The sequence below is a fragment of the Hylaeus volcanicus genome, chromosome 5 (genome assembly GCF_026283585.1).
Source record: "Hylaeus volcanicus isolate JK05 chromosome 5, UHH_iyHylVolc1.0_haploid, whole genome shotgun sequence".
Classification (NCBI taxonomy): Eukaryota; Metazoa; Arthropoda; class Insecta; order Hymenoptera; family Colletidae; genus Hylaeus; species Hylaeus volcanicus.
Window position 1 is genome coordinate 3,769,397 of NC_071980.1, and position 17,603 is coordinate 3,786,999.

At 32.9% G+C, this 17,603-nt stretch overlaps 4 protein-coding genes across 7 annotated transcripts; 2 read left to right on the plus strand and 2 right to left on the minus strand.

Moving 5' to 3' along the window:
- Positions 1-71: 71 nt before the first annotated feature.
- Positions 72-13,027, minus strand: LOC128876153 (kinesin-like protein KIF14). Of its 2 annotated transcripts, XM_054122282.1 has the most exons (12): positions 12,782-13,027; positions 12,149-12,700; positions 11,523-12,069; positions 11,200-11,427; positions 10,991-11,119; positions 4,005-4,165; positions 3,349-3,549; positions 2,461-2,733; positions 1,854-1,926; positions 1,594-1,763; positions 1,044-1,506; positions 72-963 (listed from the first exon to the last, which is right to left on the minus strand). In XM_054122282.1, exons 1-12 carry the CDS (start codon positions 12,886-12,888, stop codon positions 241-243), a joined length of 3,627 nt encoding a protein of 1,208 aa, XP_053978257.1. In that variant the 5' UTR covers positions 12,889-13,027; the 3' UTR covers positions 72-240. The 2 variants fall into 2 exon arrangements, with proteins under 2 accessions (XP_053978257.1, XP_053978258.1); XM_054122283.1 differs by lacking the exon at positions 2,461-2,733.
- LOC128876163 (uncharacterized) lies at positions 6,856-10,918 on the plus strand. Its single transcript, XM_054122299.1, has 2 exons — positions 6,856-7,387; positions 9,905-10,918. The coding sequence occupies exons 1-2, from the start codon at positions 7,285-7,287 to the stop codon at positions 10,171-10,173; spliced, it is 372 nt and encodes a 123-aa protein (XP_053978274.1). The 5' UTR covers positions 6,856-7,284; the 3' UTR covers positions 10,174-10,918.
- Positions 13,028-13,323: 296 nt separating the features above from the next.
- LOC128876164 (protein catecholamines up-like) lies at positions 13,324-15,616 on the plus strand. The gene is made up of 3 exons (XM_054122300.1): positions 13,324-14,416; positions 14,493-14,570; positions 14,657-15,616. The coding sequence occupies exons 1-3, from the start codon at positions 13,498-13,500 to the stop codon at positions 14,830-14,832; spliced, it is 1,173 nt and encodes a 390-aa protein (XP_053978275.1). The 5' UTR covers positions 13,324-13,497; the 3' UTR covers positions 14,833-15,616.
- Positions 15,617-15,628: 12 nt separating this feature from the next.
- On the minus strand, positions 15,629-17,558 carry LOC128876157 (tetratricopeptide repeat protein 19 homolog, mitochondrial). 3 transcript variants are annotated; one of them, XM_054122288.1, is made up of 4 exons: positions 16,700-17,555; positions 16,300-16,562; positions 15,910-16,217; positions 15,629-15,836 (listed from the first exon to the last, which is right to left on the minus strand). In XM_054122288.1, exons 1-4 carry the CDS (start codon positions 17,000-17,002, stop codon positions 15,634-15,636), a joined length of 1,077 nt encoding a protein of 358 aa, XP_053978263.1. In that variant the 5' UTR covers positions 17,003-17,555; the 3' UTR covers positions 15,629-15,633. The 3 variants fall into 3 exon arrangements, with proteins under 3 accessions (XP_053978263.1, XP_053978266.1, XP_053978265.1); XM_054122291.1 differs by having other exon boundaries at positions 16,300-16,585; positions 16,700-16,842; XM_054122290.1 differs by having other exon boundaries at positions 15,725-15,866; positions 15,954-16,217; positions 16,700-17,558.
- Positions 17,559-17,603: the final 45 nt, after the last annotated feature.

The following is a 17,603-nucleotide window of genomic DNA, read 5'->3' on the forward strand; positions in this document are numbered from 1 at the left end:
TATTGCAATATAAATAGAGGACTTAAAAGACCTAAATTACAAGTGACAAGAAATAAAGTGAAACAATTAAGTCTTAACAATGTTAAATGTATATCCTTAGCATCATTTAACGTCTTAAGTTATGTGATTTTCAGAGCACTAAAAACAAATTTACATTCCGTATTTGCATAAAATAACTTTTCCTGAAATTTTTTTGTATTTCTTAAACGTACTCCTCTGTAAAATTCTGATTAATCTAAGTCACTTCTTTTTATCAGTAAATCTCACGCTCTTCTGAGTGATTTTGTCAAGACTTATAATATTATTACGTAAAGTAGACTTTACAGGTGAAGAAACAGGTTTTGTACTATTATCTTCTGGAAAAGTTAAATCAATGCTACTAGATTTTTCAAGTATAATACTATCACAATTTTGTTCATAATTTGCACATTCATTTGTGCATTTGCATAAGCCTTGTATTTCTAAAGTTTCGCGCAGTCTATCGATACTATTTTGCACGTCATTAAGACATTCCGTAACTGCATTTCCGCCACTTTTATCACATAATTTGCGTAAATTTCGTGCAGTGAACTCCATTTGTTCAAGGCAGCTGCTTATAGTTTCTTGTTTTTTAGAATTGTCGAATGTTCGATCGACGAATGTACTTCCGAGTATAGACGCGTCTAGAGACAGCTGTTGCAAACTCTCGTTTAAGTACTTTTTTACTGGTGTCATATTTATTGAAATTCGACTACTATTTAAGGAATCCTCAAAAGTTTCCGTATTTTCGTAAGCTTCCCAAGTTGTGTCAGACGCTGTACACAGTTCTTTTATGGAATCTTCTATATCATAATCTCGTAAACGATGAACCCAACTTAAAAACCGCATTGGCTGCAAAAGCGTTTCTTTCATGGAATCTTTGTTACGTATACGAATCACTGGCCTCAAACTTTTATTCACAATTACTTGCTGCTGATCAAATTCCTATGGTATAAAAATTAATTATATATATTTAATAGAAAGAAAGTGTATTCTAAAACGTTATTCATCTAATGAATACGTACATAATTGATACCAACTTCTCGGCAACGCTCAGTAGCTTCTCTCACCAATAATTGCATTTCATGTAAAGTAATACCACCATCATTTATCGCATCTGTACTGGCTTTCATCTTAAGAGCGAATTCCGCATCAGCTGTTTCTTCAGTTAAAATACTTTCCAATTCTTGTAAAAAGTTCGATTTATACGGCGAGACAGTAACTTTTTTTTGTTCCGAATGTATCTGTTTTAACCTATTGTTAATTTTAACTTCGTTTGCAAGTAATTCTTTTTCTAGTTCCAATTCTTTTCTTTTTTGATTGATTTGTTCTAACGCAAACTTTTGCTCTTCAACTGTAGAACCAAGAACTTCAATCTTACGTTCGTATGTCAACTTTTGAGATCCCAATTGTACTTCAACTTCTCGTTTTGCGTTTTCCAATTCTTTTATCGCCTTCTGTTTACTTTCTTCTAACTCGGCTCTTAGTCTGTATTAAAGAAAGCATAAAATAGTGTTGAAGATTTGTTATCAGCTATACTTGACTTAAAGAAAATCATTTGTAAAAAATCCCTACTTTTCCTCTTGTACTTTAAGAATTTCTTGGTGAGCAAATTCGTAATCCACAGCTTGTGCAGAAATTTGTACATTGCTGTGTTCGTTGCGCGGATTCGAAACTTTGAAGTAGTGATTTCCACCGATCACGAGACGATCGCCATGCTTGAGAATAACTTTACCAGTTACAATCTGCAATAGAATAGATATTTTGAAAAAACAATATATAATCAGAATTAACAAGTTATGAGACATGAGATGAAGTGTAACAGCATATTATACCTGTCCATTGACATACGTATCCCCATCCATTTCCGGTGACAATACAAGTTTTCCGCTACTATTCTCAATGGTACTGTTAAATACACAAAACATGATTAAAGAAACCATAACCAAATAATTAAAGTAACATAATGTTACAGTATAGAATATATGAAAGAAAAGAACATCAACCACGTCCGTATTATTCTAAAGATTTTTAATTCGAGACCTAAAACATGAATTTTTACGATCGAGTTCAGAAATATTCCACCACACAAGATCTCATTGGAAAAAAACGTGTACATGTTATATTACAGCAGAAACCATCGTGCAACTTCTTCAAGACCATCGTATATTAAATGCAGTGATAGATTATATTAAAATTATTAATTAAATCATGTAAGGCGAGAAAGAACATGCATTGGCAAAGGATACATAACAGAGGAATTAAATGAAGGATACAGTAGCACTATTCCTGTATGGCAAATCACAAAAAGACGAATGATAGAAGGTGTGCAGGAAGCACTGGAAGATGAAGATGCAAAAACGAGCACAAGTGGATAAGGCAAACAAGTTCAATCCCTCCATTCGCTTTAAACCACCAGACTGCAAACAACCCATGACTAACCAGTGTAGAGGCCTAACCAGTGGTCCATCCAACATGATATCCAAAGATTCGGAAGAACTTTCCGTCCTAGAATTTTTGCCGATGCGGACCAATCCCGGAGGTATCAGATACAAAAGTGTACCAGACAATATAGGATCGGCCGCGAGATTTATAAGACAAGGTTGATTGTCAATCTCGTGAATATCAATCTCAATGGCGATCCCGCAGCGACGCAAGTACTTTAACTCGGAATTTTTCCTCTCCTCGGTTTCCCGTAATTTTTTTAGCCAAGTCCTGTAATTACGTGCAACTGCTAATTGAACCTAACTTTGATCCAAAACAACTATTTTCAAGGTAAAAGATAGGGCGCTTTAAATAATTAGAAGATCGCGTGCTCGATCGATTTTATTGTTGACTAAGAACTTTGACGTGATAATATCCAGTTGAATATCCTGTAAAAATACGACTCCGTTGAATATTTAACACTTTACAATATTCACCGACTTTTGTAGCGTTTGGTCGTATAATTAAATTTAATAATTGTAGTTTTTATTTGCATAACATTTGAATCGTATAATCGATAAAAAAAAAGTATCGCTTGCCATGGCAAAAAGGCGATTAATAAGCTACCTGTAGACGGTAAAGTGTTAATACTCAAACGAGCGAAATTATCTGGGTTCGTGAATATCTAATTATTTTGAGCGGTATTTCCTTTATCGATGCCTATACAAAGCCGACTGCAAATTGCAAAGTATTCATTACGTGATACAAGTAGGATATTTAAAAAACGATAAAAATTTTATTGATACAATAATATGAAATGCAACGTACTTTTACATTGCCAATGAAAAGGTGAAACCTACAAAGAATATGTAAATACATAAAAGTATCTTGTTCGAATTCACTTACATCTGGGTGGTTGCAAGTTGTTCCTCGGTTTTCTTCAGTTGATTCTTCAGTTTATCGATTTCTCGTTGTTTTTGTTTCATTTCATCATTATTTTCAGTGATCGGTTCTATGGAATCCAGAAGACGACGAGGAAAACCGCCGATTTGTTTTTCGTACCCTTCGCGAACACCGCGTAACCGCGATACTTCTGCTTTCAACTCGCTGTTAAAAAAAATCATAATCGCAAAGGTTAATAAAACCCTTAGGTTAGACTTGTCAGTGTAATGAAATATACGTATCTCGGCAGCATGCAGGGATACTCCTTTGTTTTGCCGTTTCAAGCGTTTTCATTTAGTTGTGAATATTCAAAAAATCGTTTACCCGTATAGTAAAAACACGTTATAGAAATTTAAATAATTTTAACGATTTTAGGTCTATATTAGAGGATATATTATATCTATGTATAACTGCTTTTTTTCGGGCAAAAAAAAAATGATTTCTTTTTTACAGAGTTTTATAGTGCAACCATTGAGAAACACTTGTACAAAATTTTTCCAGAAAAATTTGTACATCGTACCAAAGTGATAATAAAAGCGTGTGTACAATTGCAAATTAAACTGTTGCATACTTTCTTCAATAAAAAATAATGAATGGCGCTTAAGCGTATATGTATGTACCGAATTAACTTTTCATGTGGATCTTCGTTGATTCGAATACGATTAACGATTGCTCGGACTTGACAAGCGTATCGAAGGGTCGAAAGCGTTTCCTCCACGTGTATGTTAGCCGGTGATACGGTTCCAAGCATCGCTGTTCTGGAATTTCCTCCAAGGCTTTCCTGTTCGATTTAAATGGAATTTTACATTATAAAATAGATCCGTGTTCCATAAAAATAAGAAAATCAAACAATGATAAGATACGAATTTTTAACTAATGCGCTCGAGTGAAAAAAAGTACTTTCAAATGTTAAAACTGTATCAAGGTCGTCGATATACTTGATAATGTTTCCGTTTCGTTGACTCGCGAATACAAATAATTCCAATTACGCTCTAGTGCATGACAGGATATTTTTTAGCGAGAATTGGGAAAAAGTGTAATTAAACTAACGATTACGATTGCTCCATAATCGATCATTCGTCTCCTTTATCAATTGAGAGAATGCTAATGATGACAGAAAAATAATTCTCTATATTATGGTCTAAAGCACTTTGTTTAATTTAATCTTGTTTCACCTATATCCATGAATAATTGTTATCGTAAACATTTCAGAAACGAGCTTTTGAAAGAATGATTGGACTTTAATCTGTCTCGGCTAAGTACTAAACGATCACACCTTGACGTTTCTTTTCAAACGTTATCCTGACGTTACTAACGAAACGATAAGAACGCAGATGGACATAAAATTCCTTACACGACTATGCACACAAAGGTGTTTCAACTGTATTGTTAAGCTTACATTCAGCAATGGAAAAAAAAATGCCTTCCATCTTTATATTTGCTACTATCTGTTATCGTTTCGATGTTTGCTTAAGCGCGTTTCGCACGCGGTATTATTAATTGAGGGAACCCCGTCAACCGCCAAAGAGAATCATTGAATTCTCACACTACAATGTAAACATTAATTTATTGCACCAAGTTTTTAATTGCGAACAATCACCGAGAGAAATCAGAGTTCGGATATTAAAGAAGAATGCGATCCTATCGATTCACGCCTGACAAAACTTACGATGTAATAAATCAGAAATTTCAAGTACTTGAATACCAATTGAATGTTTTGAACAATCTCCTCGAGAAATACTCTGTTTATCAGATATGCTATCGAATTGGCACTCAGACTGCAGCTGATGGTGGTTTACGATTGAGAAGAAATGCTCATTTATGTATTTGATCGAAAAGATGGATGATCATTTGAATCATATTATGAATGATCGTTTCGATGTAAAAAATTCTTTGTACGGCATCGTTCACGCTTATCTCATGTTAGAGTTTATAATCCTTTGTGATGTTATCAGTAATAAGACCGTACTTATTCATACTTCCTTTTTATTAGAATTGGAAGAAACAATTTTTATGACGATTGCTCTACACGGAGTGAAACACGAGGATACATTTACCCTAATCGATTATGTAACACTTTCCAACATTAAGTAAGGCATGTACATTCGTGGCTATTGTATCGGACGTTTCGAGAATTTTTTACATGTAATGTCGAAGGTTGTTACGAACCGACGAGATAGTGTGCGTGAACAAAAAAAATTGACCATCAAATATAACCTTGCTCGACTTAATGACGCGTACAGAGCTTGATAAACAATTATCACTGAAACTGTACTTATTATTACAAAGATATGCACACCGTTAAGTCACGGCTATCGGACGAGGACATTTTTGATTTACGAAGATCTTCGAGATATCCATTTGCGACATAGACGTGGAATTGTCAAGCAAACAAATTATGTCAACAATTAATGTCGCACATTTTGCGAGGATTTCATGTCGCACTAACGATAGTTACTAAGAATGGCCTTGAAATCTATACGTGTAATCTATATTGTCCTTTGTAATTTTTTCAAGATAGCTACGAGCACTGTGACGCGATAAGAAGTAATTAAGTAAGAAAACGTTAAAAGTGACAAATTGTAACGATTGACATAAAAGCCACTCGATTCAAGAGTCAAGTTCCCTTTGAACGATGACAGAAATTTATATTGAGGTCATTGCAAAGAGTGCAGTGAAACTAATAAATCCAAGACATTACTTTTCTATGCATTTTAACCTAATTTTCCCTCAATTTGTATAATATAAATTATAAATAAATAAATATATAATATAAATATTTTTTTTCCATAATACAGGGCGTCCCAAAAATGTTGTAGTTCCTTGAAATGGGTGATTCGGGAGGTGATTTGAAACAACTTTTTCCTTAGCGAAAATGTTGTCCGAGGCTTCGTTGAGGAGATATTAACGGAAAACACTGACCAATCAGAGCACGCGGATACTGTTGGAGCGGCCGCGATAGCGTATGAGCGCGGTATACCGGTATACCGGCGCGTTCTGATTGGTCAGTGTTCTCCTTTAATATCTCCTCAACGAAGCCTTGGACAACATTTTCGCTAAGGAAAAAGTTGTTTCAAATCACCTCCCGAACCACCCCTTTCAATGTGTTACAATATTTTTGGGACAACCATAGCATTTGATAGGAGATGGAGCAAAGGAAAGAAGATGCTCTATCCTTGGTTTAGCAACTGGCGAATTACTCTAAATCGGTTCGTTTCAGATTCCAATTCAAGATTGTATATTACAATAAACGTCCGTGTCTTGTAGGTCGAAAAAAAAAGGGAAGACGTGACGGTAAACGTGAAAGACGCAGTTTGGGATACGTGAAATCCACAAGCAATTCATGAAGGTGATCGGAGGAAATGGAGGGGACAATGCGCAGTCGAAGGGCGTGCGGTGTAACGGCTGAGAGGAGCGGAGAGTCGAGAGCACCGATGGAGAGGGAAACATCGGTGGATAAACATTATGCGCTCTCAGCGTTCGTACTTCTTTAGTTCAAAGCAAAACATCGTAGCAATTCGAGCACGACGTGATCTTGACATTTGGCTATCGCTTTTCTCCATAGAATTTCATAACATTCGAGGTGGGCACTGTTCGTTTACCAGTGAGTTGTCCTCGATCAGGGAGAGAAGAAAGTTACCTACGAAACGACCTTCTACGTTGCCGACTGAAAAGGTTTTCGCTACGATTCTAGAACGACTAAGTAATCTCCCGTTCGCTACGATCACATTTGCAAACAGTAGAAGAAGTACGGAAAAAAAATATTCAGTGTGGTCTAGGACGAGACCTGCTTCGAAACGAAGGTACAACGTGATCAACGACGGTCCACGTGGGAAGATGTGATTAGACTTCCACGATAAGAAGCAGCTAAAATTAGATAGAAACGAATATCGAGCGAAGATGGATCTAGTCTACGTCCCCGAGGTCCTCACCTACGGTTTCTTCAGAAATCAACAGTACAGAGACTATGAACAGCCCTGGAACAAAGACTACTTCCATAATGGTACGTTCCGAGACAATAGTAAACAAATACCTGTTGCTTGTTCCGGTACGATAAAGAAAAGCTGCGAAGTTCTCGATTCGTTGTAACAGACAATTGAAGTCTCGCGTGATTGGAATCGCAATATCGATTTTTTTTTTTTGGGTCTAGGGGGGCCTTAAGCAGTAATTGGAATTAAACGATGTATCGTATTATTTTTTCCGTGTAAATGTACCAACTAAGGATATCTATGCTATCGATAAAAAGAACTGGGTGTGGAAACACGTGTTAATTTTTCGCAAGGTTCCAGTACATCAAAGAAATTAATACCTGTAGCCGTTATCTCGTAAACGCGCTGAGGACTGTTAATAAAAACTGTCAATGCTTACAAACACTTCTGCCATTTGTTTTTCGTTATCGTTAAAAACATGTGAAGGAATGCTACAATTTGTTTGCGCTGACTGTACTACAAGATCGTCATCGTGCAAGATTGATTACAACACGTTTATCTATAAGGTAAACGACTAGACGCGGATTTTATGCATTTTTTTTATGTAAAATAATATAATAAACACATGTTAAACGTAAACAAATGTATGCGCACTTATGCAAAATGAAATAACGATAATATTACATATATTAATTATAGAATATATTCTATAAGCATTGTGTACATTTTATGTATGTCTTTTATATTATTGTACGTCATAAATGCAAATAATTTCCATATTTTCAATTGATGTACTCGTGAATCGTACGCGGCAAACGACTCTCAGGTATTTCTACGCGACGCAGTTGACCCCTCCCTTTGCGTTATCGCTGGGGAACTGGTTGCTCGAAGGCAGTTCTCTGCATTATTTATCATACATTGCATTTCGAAATAATCATTATCACGGTTCAAAGATATCAACGTGTTCATAAATTACAACCGTAATCGTACTGTGCACGAGAAAACGTTGGACCACATTATCGTCAACTTTTTTCAAACATTATTAAAATAAACAGGTTAGCCTGTTTCGCGACAAGATAAACTTTCACAATTTACAAAAGGTTAATACGTTATTCATTGCCTGATTTTTAGCGTTTTAGCGATAAATTATAATAACGTTATCTACGAAATTATTTTCTATTGAAAAATAACATTACTTTCATTAATAAAATGCAACTATCTATGTTATCATGCCTGCGTGTAAAATCGCGTACATGAAAATAATATTGTGAAAGTTATGTTTCAGAGAATATCAATGATTACATAAACACAGCATCAAACCATGTTCGATTCTGGACGTTAAAAACATGTTTACGATTGCGATTGTCAGGAGTGTAATACAATATGCAAACGATCGAGATTATCATTCACAATAGACGGGCTATTATTGTGTATATCTCGTGTCGTTGTTTACATTTTACTGTGATACTATGTACGCGTCATTATATTTACATATGAACGGACGGAAGTATATACGGATCTAAAAATACTCTTCGTAACCGGTACACGCAACAAATATGAGTAAGGTGTAAAATATCCCACGATAATGAATACGATGCAGGAAATGAAATCATCTCTTCGCGAAACAACAAATTATCTACATGCTGCGCATTTAAAAGAGATTAACGGTTAACGAGAATCGGTATTCCTGGATCTGTATAAGTCTCGTCTTAAAGCTCGAGCTACGATTCGATGATTCGTGTATTTCTGCTGACCGTGCGTGCGTCTATTTCTAGTTAGTCAGTTTATAAATGATGCGTCGCGATTGTCGACCTGAGTCTCGCACAGATCTTCTGATGCGACTGAAACGAATATCGTTATGAAATAATCAAATTCAATCGAGCGCCTTGCACAAGGTTTAAAACAAAAAAAGAAAGAAAACAGAAAATAAGAGATGTAGTTCTCGATTATTCTTATCTAGCAAATGTATTTCATTGATCTCGTTAATAGCGACTTCGTAAAGCTTTCATCTTTATCTTTGACACTTTCGATCTTGCACGATGATCGCTTCTTCTTATCGCGTTGTAATCTGATAACAAGATGTACCTCAGATTTTAAAAAGCTGCACAGGGGATATGCTCACGTGAGACAAAGTGAGCAAAGGAGTACATGCAGCAGATCACGTTGCTCCATTCAGTAAAAAACGATTGTAACTTGGGAGAGCGAGGACTTGAAAGCACAAGTGGGGGGATCGCTAAAACGTCTACGTGCAGCAAAGCACGTTACCTTTGAAAAAGATCTACTTAACATTTTTATATATATATATATATATAAGACCTGTCGATATAAGTTGCTGTTTTAAAAATATATTAGCCTAAATAATTAGCTATTACATTTCTAAACGAAATTTTAGAGTTCATAGAAATATTTGATATTTAATAATATTTATATAAAAATACCGAACTCGTACAACATTCTACAGATTGTTGAGCTAACAGTTTTAACAAATGTAACTGTTTTTTAACAACATAAATTAGCGACTGGCAAGACACCATCCGATACATTTTCTTACGGAGCAATAATTTGCAATAGAAAAATTGATTGTTTTTTAGGAAGATCAACGCAGAGTCATTGCCAACGTGTGTTGCAACAACATCACGAACAAAAGCTGCTGTCTAAAGACAACTGTCACTTGTGCCGAGAAAGCAAACGAAGAAGTTTAGCAGCTTACATAAAAGGCAAATCGCGGCGAAGTTCCTGTGAAGAAATTCACGAAGAAGAAGAGGAACAAGATACCGCGAACAATAGGGACCAGAAAGTGAAAATCGACGAACGGCCGTCGAAAGCCGAAAATAAAACTTTAAAAGTTTCGAATGAATAAAAAAAAAAATCAAGGACTCGAATCAATAACACCATTAAATTGGACACTAAATCTATAAAACATATTTAAAGTTACAGTGCCTATAAATATTTAACGAGAGATCCGATTAAAATTTATAGTTACTGTAATTATAAAGATATGAGAATAATTTATTTTTGTACACTGAAATTTTTCAAAAATAATTTTGAAGGAAGAATGCACAAATTCTTACTATTATATTCTATTAGTATATAGATATGTATGCAGATACAAACTTACATACATAGATGAACACTGACAAAACAGTAGCAGAGTATGGTTCATGCTGTATTAAGAACTCGTTTAGGATAAAATTTTGTCTCGGATATTACGTGCATGCAAATAAAAGTAAAACTTCAGAAAATTTAAAATAATTTGAAAGAATTCAAAATATAGCGACTTTATCTTGTGTTACTGTAAATTCTTCAACCATTATGAAAAATTAGAATTAAGTGAATTGTATTCAATGGAGAATTGAGTAATCTCTAAGACTGAATTTGCATACAAAACTATATTAAATGAACTATCTAAAATAAATAGTACTTAACATAGTTATTAAGTTACACTATATTAAAAGATACAAGTATAATTTATGCAAGTAGTGATCAATAACTAATCTTAAATAAGTGTTTGTACGTTAAAATAGTATTGATTTCACAATATTTTGAAATTGCTACAAAAACTGCTTTATCAATGAAACAGCAATAAACAAAATTATTTGAATAAATAGTATTTTTGTATTATTCTAACATTAGTATAGCTAAAGGATGGAGAATATATTTGTTTTAAAGTTACTTACCTTCAACAGCCATGTAAGCACCGACTCACGATATGGAACAAAACCTCGTTTCCGATTATTCATATTTTCAGCAAGAGACGCAATTACTTTTCCTAATGTGAGCAATGATTTATTAATGGATACACCCTCCTGTTAAACATAATTAAACGTATGTACTGAAACAATTATTATTTCAATATAATTAAATATTGAAATGGAGTGAAACAAACCTTTAGTCTATCTCCACTGGCACAAGTTTGACTTAGTCTCTCGCTACCCGCCAAATCTACTAAATTAATTTTACTACGACGACTAGCATCTGTTGGTTCTTCATTTACCTGAATACTTTGTTGTGCTTGTGTTAATATTATACTAAATATGCTATGAGATCTTGAACTCTTTTCATTCATTCCAGTTGCTGCAGTAACTCGTTGTGAATTACCTACTTTCAGCCAAGTCTAAAATAAATGTGTTTACAGCATTATATATCAATAATTATACAGTTATTCCTGCAACTAAAGAAATATCTTCTTACATATAGTTATGGGCATACCTGTAAGTCTTTATAATTCTGTACACAATGTTGACTTAAATCAACAATGTAAGGACCAAAAACAGGATGTTCTCTCACTTTTAGAGGAGCTCTCTTTACCCCATTGTTAACATTCGTTAATAGATCATGTATTTTCTCATTATAAATTTCAAAGTAACTAATTTCTACTGTTGTTTTAGTGTTTACATTTCCGTGTATTCTGGTAAATAGTTCTTGACAAAATCTTGGAATAATACCGGTTGCTTCGTCAAACTGTGTTAAATTCATCTGTAGTGATTCTTGACCCATCATACTGTAACTTTTACCAGAACCTGTTTGTCCATAAGCAAACAAACAAACATTGTAGCCTTCAAATGCATTCTGTACTAATGGTAAAACCATGCTTTTAAATACAGTTTCTTGATTGGCATGGTCAGATTTAGTTGCATCCACATGTGACATAAAGCAATGATCATACATGAAAGTATGTTGAATAGTATCACAGTTAACAATAACATTCTGACCATTTACTTGTACAACTGATGTAATCTTTGAGTCATTTAATTCTCTAATGTAATGGAAATAAAATAATGATTAGAATACAGCATTCAAAAAATTTAATTTAATTTAATTTAATTAAAACTTACTTTGCATTTAAAGGTCTAACACGTATTCCCACAATTAAATTACTACTTTCACCATCGCACACTGTTTGATCTTCTACACAAATTTCATGTGTTTTAGCACATGGTGTTTCTACTTGTACTGTATTAAAACAATCAGGAGTAGATTCAGACAAAGCATTGTCGATAAAATAATGTTTTACGGGTGTTCTACTTAAAGGTAAAACATTCATTTTTGTATTATTTACAACAGTACGTAATTTATATTGCTTAGGTGTGCAAAAATGTAGAGTAGCTGTCTTATCATTTAATGAAGTAGTAGACACTACTTTAGAAGTTTTATATTTTTCATTAGGTACTGCATTTTCAGGAAACAAAATTGGTTTCCCCTGAAGTGCATTTGTAGACTTGGAGCAAACAAGATTTGCATTAGAAGGTGTACTTGTCAACTTCGAATTTTTAACTGCTTCAGTATCAAGCAGTATTTTACGTTTATCGCGTTTTAAACATTTGTTTCCATTTGAATTTTCAGTCCCTTTTTGAGGTGTGTTAAATACCCCAGAACATATCTTTTCTCTGAAAAATGAAAACAGAAAATTAATAACTCGTAAGATATGAATAAATATTTATTACTTACGTAAACTTAAGTAAACTTACGTTTTGTTAAGAGAATTTGTATTTTCCTTATCAAAATTAATAGGTGAACTGGAAAAGATGGCATCGCAAAATCCATGCCCCATAGATTTTAGGATATTGTGTGACATATTAGTGAAACACGTAGATTTCTTAAGTGGAAGACATTTACGCAGTGAAAATTTTGTTTTCCTTAACTAACCTCATCGAAGCCCGCCTTTGACAGATACCAACCGATACGTACGAGTGTGTACGCGTAGTGCGTACTTCAGCCAATCACAATTGTCTCATTTTATACAACGAATAACGAATTTTCTTGTACGAACTATTTGTACGAATGAAACGAACTTTTATAAAATAGTACAACGTTTAACTTCTTACTATATCTATACTAATGATAAGTTTATAAGAAACTAATCATTGTGCACAATTTTTAATTAAGATTTGGTATCAAAATCACTATTGTTTTCAAAATTTCAAATTATAAACTTTCAGGATAGCCAATGTCTGTAAACCAAGATAGCCAACATTAATTGTATATCATTTTTAAAGATTGAACCAGACTGACATAACCTAACTTTGATAACAAATTGTTTAACGTGGCTGTATTTTTTTTATCTCATTTACTACCATAACAGTTGCATAAAAATTCTTAAATTTTCATGCACGGATGTTAACACTATATCGGCAACAATACGTGAACCAGTTATATTTTATTCAGTATTTGCAAAGTTGTAGAAATGATCGTAACGGCAGATGATAACGAACGGAATCATACCAACAAATGGATTTCGAAAATTTTACTTGGCATGTTTTTATTGCTTATGCTTTTGAACTTACCGACACTTTGTCAAGCACATGAACATCATGAACATGATGAATCTCCAAGTTTGAAATATTCCAAGGAAATTAACGAAGCATATCTACAAAATCAGCATCAGCATACACATGAGTATAATGATCACAGTCATCAGGAGAAATCAATTCCATCCGACAAAACGCATAATGAAGTGTTTTTTAAAGCTATTACATCAACTGTACTTATATCAGCAGCACCATTTCTTATTTTATTTTTCGTTCCTTTAGACAACACAAAGGAATGCGAGCCGCTACTAAAGATACTGTTAAGTTTTGCATCTGGTGGCTTATTGGGAGATGCATTTTTGCATTTAATTCCTCATGCTCTAGTTCCTCATTCACATGAACCTTCCAAGGAAGTGCATACGCCAGAACATTCCCATAGCCATGGCGACGAAGAACATAATCATACGCACAATATGTCTGTTGGTTTATGTGTACTCTTAGGCATAATCATGTTTCTAGTTGTCGAGAAAGCAGTGAGGATCATAAAAACTGATCATAATCACTCACATGTACACAGTGTCACAGAAAATGTGTCTAAGGAAGATAAAAAGGACAAAAAATTAGAAAAAAATTCAGATAAATCTGTGGATCCTCAGAATGAGATTAATATTGCAGGCTATTTAAATCTAGTTGCAGACTTTTTACATAATTTTACAGATGGTCTTGCTATTGGAGCTAGTTATTTAGCTGGCAATAATATCGGTTATATTACTACTTTCACAATTTTGTTACACGAAGTACCTCATGAAATAGGGGACTTTGCTATTTTATTACAAAGTGGTATTAAAAGCAATAATTTATTGTATTACTCGTCTTTCTTGTATCTTACTTTTCTTTTACTATAACCACTTTGTAACATGATTTTTATTGTAGGCCATGATGCTTCAACTGACTACTGCAATAGGTGCTCTACTAGGAACCTGTGTATCATTACTAGCAGAGGGCATGGGTGAGAATAAATTATAGTATTACAATCAAAGATATGTTTAACATGTTTATGTAATATTTAACCTGAACTTTAATTTGAACTTACAGGTGATCTTGCAACTATGTGGATTCTTCCATTCACGGCTGGAGGATTTATCTATATAGCAACAGTTTCTGTAATACCAGAGCTTTTAACCGATACTAAATTTGTACAGTCTTTGAATGAAATCATTGCGCTTCTCGTTGGTGTATATATGATGGTGCTTATAGCAGAATATGAATAGAATCATACTATGTCTTTTGTTGTCAATACATTGTGATGATTTAATAAGAATTTATCTTAATTGCTATTATTACAAAAAATTAAAATTAGAACTTGGATTTTTACAAGATTTTAATTGTTTTGTAATTGTTGATATTAGTAGTAATTTTAATACATCGTGCAAGGTGAATACCAGTGAAAACAGTGTTATCTCATATACTTATTACAATGCATTTGTTGGTAATTATTCACATCTACTTGAAATTATAAAAAAAATAACCAGAATTCATATTACTATCATATAAGGCTCTAAAAAAACATGCCGCTAAAAGTATAAAAATAATTTATTTCATAAAAAATAGTGTAAAAAATAATTAACTAGTCTTTTAAAAGTTAATTGTACATTCGCCTAATCTGAACGTTGATATTGTATATAAATATCAATTTTCATTGGTAAAAGTTACTTTCTATTAAAACACTTATAATGTTCTATATAACATTTGTTTTAAAAATTTATAATATGTTTTCTACATGAAAGTTACTTACTGTAAATTAAGAAGAAAATTGTATGTTTTTATATAGATAAAGTACACAGTTTATTTTGTACTATAAGAAGAATTATGCTTTTAATTTCTTTCAATTGTTATCAATTTTATTAGGATTATACTAGCTGATATCATATAATACAGTAAAATTCTATCGACTTAAGGATAAAAATAAAGATGATCACATGTAATGTTTATCATTTTTTCACAATATACATTTTAAGCTATAATACGTCATTTGGAATAAATTACTTCATAAGATTTGTTTACATTTATATTTATACTAAAGATGTTAGTTTCTTTATCTTTTCTAGGCATTCTTCAGCTTCTATTACAGACTCTTTATGATTATTGGCTTTTCCTAAACGCTTTCCTTCAATACAATTTTTTTTTGCTTGTTCATATAATCCTTTCATAATAAATGCATTTCCCAAGTTGACCTGAATAGTACCTATATCACTCATTTCAGGTAATTTTTTCCCTATAAATATTGTAATTCACTTTTAATACTCTGCAATAAAGAATAAAATTATTTATTTTTGTGTTGTTATTACCTATTTCTGTGGCTTCAGATAAATATTTAATTGCTTGATCATACTCTTTTACCATACAATTAACAGTTCCTAAATCATTCAAAAGAACAACAGTTTGCTCATGTTCTTCACCATTTATTTTTACGGATATATCATAAGCTTGAGTTAAATAATTCATAGCATCTGTATAATGTGATTGTAACAAGAGCATAGCTGCATAAGATTCTAGAGTTAAACCTAGCAACTGTAGAACATCTCTATTCTCGCTGTCAGTAACCATATGATTTTGTAAATTTTTTAAACAGAACTTGTAACCATTCTCTGCTTTTCTATGTTAATGAAATAGTATACATTATAAACTATGAAGAAAACATAACATGAAATATTAATATTTTTTGGAGAACTGCTTACTCTGTGTCTTCCATTTTGTTATACATGGTAGCAATTTTAAGACTAATATGAATGACAGCTAGATCATCTTGTGAAGCTCCTTTAGATATTAATCTTTGTAAAACTGATACAAACAATTTTTCTGCTTTCTTAAAATCATTCATACTATATGCAAGATTTGCCATTACATCATATACATAAGTTATACCATCATAATGTTGTAAAGTTTGAGCTTGTCGCAAAGCGACATGTAACATTTGTTCTGCTTTTGGAAATTCTCCCCTCTAAAAAGGGAAAAAAAGTACCGCTGAAATTATATTAAAATAAAACATTTGTTATAATTAAATCGTTCTTGTTGCGTTTACATTGTCAATAATTCTAGTGAAAATTAAATTATAAAATTATGTATGTTATACTTAACCTGAATTAATAAAATCGATCGTTTAATTGTCATTTCTAGTTCTGCAACATCATCTTTTGTTTCTTCAGAATCGAATAAATTAAACAAAAAACTACCCGAAAGGACAAAAAGTATTGTTCGTGATATATCCTTTTGCTCTTGAAACGTTTTGCCATAATGCCGTTTTATTTTAGACATTTGTGGCCCAACCATTACGAATGTATTTTTCTTTAATTTCAATACACTAATATTTGGAATATAATTAGATTTTGTAAGTATTTGTAGATACTTAAATGTATTTCCAATTATTTTCCGATAATACATTTTACGTAATTTTTAACTGACTTCGAAAAGGAGGAGGTTACTCAATTCGACATGTATTTTTTTTTTATTTATTGCACAATAATACTAACAATTATCACTGATTATCACGTCGTAATTAACCTTCCCATGTAATAATATATATGTTGTTTACATACATTCAGAACTTCAGTAATGTCATGACGTCGCGCCTCGTGACAAATCTTTCACTCGCTATATGTATATAGTATGGTAATGCAGTGGCACCATCGACGACATTTTAATCAATTACCTTTATTTTTCATAAATCCATAATTAATACGATTCTTTGCTTTATAACTGTTTATAACACTATATACAATATATTATTTCAATACATTACATTTTACTTTTGTTTACTATTTTTTTTTATCGACCCTTTAGTTAGTGGCACCACCTAGTAGCAGCAACAATGAGAACTATTTTTACTACAAACTTGGACGTTTTCCCACCGATGGCACTACTAACTAAGGGCTCGATACTTATTATTGCACTTGAACTTATTGGAATACAGGGTGTCCCAAAAATGTTGTAACACCTTGAAAGGGGTGGTTCGGGAGGTGATTTGAAACAACTTTTTCCTTAG

Excerpts from the sequence above, each read along its gene's own strand:
- LOC128876163 (XM_054122299.1), top strand. The coding sequence starts at position 7,285 with ATGGATCTAGTCTACGTCCCCGAGGTCCTCACCTACGGTTTCTTCAGA. Across the intron at positions 7,388-9,904 it reads CAAAGACTACTTCCATAATG|GAAGATCAACGCAGAGTCAT; the intron begins GTACGTTCCGAG and ends ATTGTTTTTTAG.
- LOC128876153 (XM_054122282.1), bottom strand. The coding sequence starts at position 12,888 with ATGTCACACAATATCCTAAAATCTATGGGGCATGGATTTTGCGATGCC. Across the intron at positions 2,734-3,348 it reads CAACTTGCAACCACCCAGAT|GACTTGGCTAAAAAAATTAC; the intron begins GTAAGTGAATTC and ends ACGTAATTACAG. Across the intron at positions 1,764-1,853 it reads ATACGTATGTCAATGGACAG|ATTGTAACTGGTAAAGTTAT; the intron begins GTATAATATGCT and ends ATTCTATTGCAG.
- LOC128876164 (XM_054122300.1), top strand. The coding sequence starts at position 13,498 with ATGATCGTAACGGCAGATGATAACGAACGGAATCATACCAACAAATGG. Across the intron at positions 14,417-14,492 it reads AAGTGGTATTAAAAGCAATA|AGGCCATGATGCTTCAACTG; the intron begins ATTTATTGTATT and ends GATTTTTATTGT. Across the intron at positions 14,571-14,656 it reads ATTACTAGCAGAGGGCATGG|GTGATCTTGCAACTATGTGG; the intron begins GTGAGAATAAAT and ends TTGAACTTACAG.
- LOC128876157 (XM_054122288.1), bottom strand. The coding sequence starts at position 17,002 with ATGTATTATCGGAAAATAATTGGAAATACATTTAAGTATCTACAAATA. Across the intron at positions 16,563-16,699 it reads GATCGATTTTATTAATTCAG|AGGGGAGAATTTCCAAAAGC; the intron begins GTTAAGTATAAC and ends TTCCCTTTTTAG. Across the intron at positions 15,837-15,909 it reads ATCTGAAGCCACAGAAATAG|GGAAAAAATTACCTGAAATG; the intron begins GTAATAACAACA and ends CAATATTTATAG.